Raw genomic sequence first — 3,730 nt, forward strand, 5'->3', positions numbered from 1 at the left:
TTAACACTGAGGATGGACAACACGCCATCCCACGGCAGATCCAGCCATTACCTTAAACATCATATTCAAATCTTTACGATCCAACAGTTCACCATTACATTCCTCAAGTTGAACATAGGCATTGGCCATGGCCTTCATGCGATTGGTAACGCATTCAATATCGGCATCTTTATCAGCTGTAGCCTCACACTCGGCAATGGGTTCGGTTTTACATTCGGCTCGAGACAAATCATTGGATTTTGTGTAGAGGTCTTCAAGGACACCAGCCACGCCTTTCAGGACAGCCAATTTAAAGTTGAGCAAAACATGATTATCCATGCTTAACCAACATTTGCGTTTGCTATCAAGAGTTTCCAATTGTTTCACCAACAGTTTGCCTTTGCAACCTTTACATAAACCGGCTGACGAGGAGAGGCCAATGCTGATGGCCAAGAGGACTGTGAATAGGAAGAGAAAAAAAGGTGTGAGCAGGATTTTTTGTGGTTTGTAATTAATTTTATTTTACCTCCAATTAGAAAAATGGTTTTATTGTTGAACATTTTGTTAATATCTGCTACGAGTGTGTTATGAATAAAAATTCGGAACTTTCTTTGAATTTATAGTCAAATCCAAGATATGGAGGCGTAAAATTGTCTTTACTTTTCTAAGCATGTTTGAAGTGTTGTACAAGTTCATGTGCTAAATTAAAACAAACATTTTGTGTTTGTTTATTTTTTTGTTTACTGGTGTTACTAATATAAAATGGCAATAGTAATTTCTATTGTTTCGTATTAAAGATGTAGGAAGTTCTGTTTTAGAATATAATAAACTTTATGTACAAAATACACGTATGTAAATATTGCTATTGTTGATAGTTCCGCTTAATTATTATTAGGTGTTTTTTGGGTTATTCAAGATACAACTTGTGGGCTGATTGTTTGCTTTTGATTTATTAATAATATTTTTCATATTTATTTACATTAATATATGCGAGGGAAAGTTAATTTTTGCTGCTAATCGTCTATGAATATCTTGTGGTTATTGACAAAATTAAAGCATACTTTCAGGCGTTCGAATAATGTCACATTTGGGGAAAAGTGATTTAATTTTGCCACATGTTTTTATACCCTCCACCATACTATGAAGGGGATATTCATTTTGTCAATCCGTTTGTAACTCATCGAAATAATAATCATATAGCCCCCATATAACGGTACCTCCCGATAATCGGTATTTTGATAATTTTAGCGACATTTTTCACCGGAATTGTTTCAAATTTGGCATTTGAAGTTCGAAATGGATACTACAGCCTGAGACAGAAAATTGTCTATGAAAGTCCACGTCTTCGTATAGCCCCCATATAACGGTACCTCCCTATATTCGGTATTTTGATGATTTTAGCGAGATTATTCACCGGAATTGTTTAAAATTTGGTATTTGAAGTTCGAAATGGATACTACAGCCTAAGGCAGAAAATTGTCTATGAAAGTCCACGTCTTCGTATAGCCCCCATATAACTGTACCTCCCTATATTCGGTATTTTGATGATTTTAGCGACATTTTTTACCGGAATTGTTTCAAATTTGGCATTTGAAGTTCGAAATGGATACTACAGCCTAAGGCAGAAAATTGTCTGTGCAAGTCCAAGTCTTCGTATAGCCCCCATATAACGGTACCTCCCTATATTCGGTATTTTGATGATTTTAGCGTCATTATTCACCGTAGTAGTTTCAAATTACTTACTTAGAGTTCGTAATGAGAACTACAGTCTGTGACAGAAAATTGTATATGCCGGTCCAGGTCTTCGTATAGCTCCTATATAACGGTACCTCCCTATGTACGGTATTTTGATGATTTTGGCTACATTATTCACCGTTTATTTCATGTTTCGAATTGGAATATGGTAATAGCTTGTGACAAACAATGCCTATGTAGGTACACGTCGTACAGGCCCTCATATAACGGCTATATTCGGTAATTTTAAAATGTTAACAGAATTGTTTGCGAATGTTATCTTTTTCGAAAATTTTCAAATTCGTTCTAAATGGTGGAGGGTATTCAAAGTTCGGCCCGGCCGAACTTACTGCTTTTTTTACTTGTGATTTTTGGCTTACAATATTGAGGACTAAATACTAGAAAGATAGGTTTACGTTTTCGTATAGTCCCCATATAAAAGTACCTCCTAGTATTCGGTATTTTGTGGTTTTAAGCCACAATTTTTAATGGAATTGTATTAAATTCGGTACTTAGAGTTCGTAATAGGTTATACATGCTGTGGCAGAATATTGCCTTTATCGATACATGTTTACCTACAAGGTGAGATAAAAAAAAAACTGCAACAAAGTCAAAGGCCATACTTTTTACACTTTTTTTTTAAAATTTTATTGAATGAAAGCAAAAAATTTCGGAAATAGCATCAAATTATAGAATAAGTTTAGATTTGTTCGAATTGGTCACCTTTGGCACGAATTATGGCCTTCAAACGGCCAATAAAACCGTCACACGCTGCCCGAATGTTGCTCTGTGGTATTTTGGCCCATTCCCGGCGAAGCGCTTGCTTGAGGTGATCGACACTTCGGTATTTTTTAGTGCCAACCTTGCTTTCCAAAATACTCCAGAAACAATAGTCCCACGAATTGGTATCCGGAGATTTTGGTGGCCATTGTGCGCTGGAAATAAAGCGAGGAATCTCATTTTGTAACCATTCTTGGGTGGCGTGTGCTAAGTGCGATGGTGCTGAGTCCTGTTGGAATGTCCAAGGTGCCCAAGGCTTTAATACACCCTCCAGAATATTTTCGCGATAATATTCGACATTTATTCTGATGTCATGGTCGATTAATACAAGCGGAGAGCGACTATCGGCTGTTATGGCGGCGCACACCATTACCATGGCCGGCACTTGAGTTCTGGTGGCCAACCGAAGGTGCACATTTTCAGCTGACCTCTTTGGCAAGTAAACACGATCATTTCGTTTGTTTACAAACTGCTGGACAGATAATGTTTTCTCATCGGAGAAACCTAAATTCGGCAGTTCACCACTTTCGGCCAAGCGAAGCAACTCTTTAGCTCTTTTAAGTCTATTTTCTTTCTGTTGCGATGTAAGTTCTTGCACTTTTTGGAATTTCAACGGCTTTTCCCCGAGCTCATTCTTCAATATTTGCCGAATGGAATATTGCGATATGTTCAGCTCACGAGCCATTTTTCGGCCACTGTGACGCGGGTTTCGATCAAGTCGCTTCTTTACTTTTCGAACCATTTCTGCTGATGTTGCTGTTTTCTTCCGTCCACTTTCTTGACGTCGGGCTACGCTACCAGTATTGCGGTAACGAGCGATGGTACGAGACACAAAAGATTTATTCACATTTAAATGCTGGATTGCTCTACCGATAACTACTTGTGGTTTTCCAGCCAAATATAAAGAAATCCCGCTATCACGCTTGAATTCCACAACGAATAACTTTTTTTCTGGAAAATTCTCAACAAAATGCATTTGTACGCTTGTAAACAATATAATGGGCTGTAACTCGAATAATTTTACCAGTTGTCGGGAGAGTGGCTTAGAAATGACAGCAGTCTGAAGTTGGTGGCAGTTTTTTTCATCTCACCCCGTAGATCGTTAAATCGACTTTTCAAGTAATAGCTTTTTACGGGATCTCCGATGAATATTCTGAGGAGTTTCGACCCGAATAATAATGTCAATATACCCTTCATCTTATAGTGGAGGGAGTCCTCCAATTGGTTATGTTTGTAC

At 37.8% G+C, this 3,730-nt stretch overlaps 1 protein-coding gene across 1 annotated transcript; it reads right to left on the bottom strand.

Moving 5' to 3' along the window:
• Positions 1-548, bottom strand: LOC131804960 (uncharacterized). Its single transcript, XM_059128196.1, has 2 exons — positions 506-548; positions 1-437 (listed from the first exon to the last, which is right to left on the bottom strand). The coding sequence occupies exons 1-2, from the start codon at positions 537-539 to the stop codon at positions 1-3; spliced, it is 471 nt and encodes a 156-aa protein (XP_058984179.1). The 5' UTR covers positions 540-548.
• Positions 549-3,730: the final 3,182 nt, after the last annotated feature.

This window comes from Musca domestica, unplaced genomic scaffold, assembly GCF_030504385.1.
Source record: "Musca domestica strain aabys unplaced genomic scaffold, Musca_domestica.polishedcontigs.V.1.1 104, whole genome shotgun sequence".
Taxonomy (NCBI): Eukaryota; Metazoa; Arthropoda; class Insecta; order Diptera; family Muscidae; genus Musca; species Musca domestica.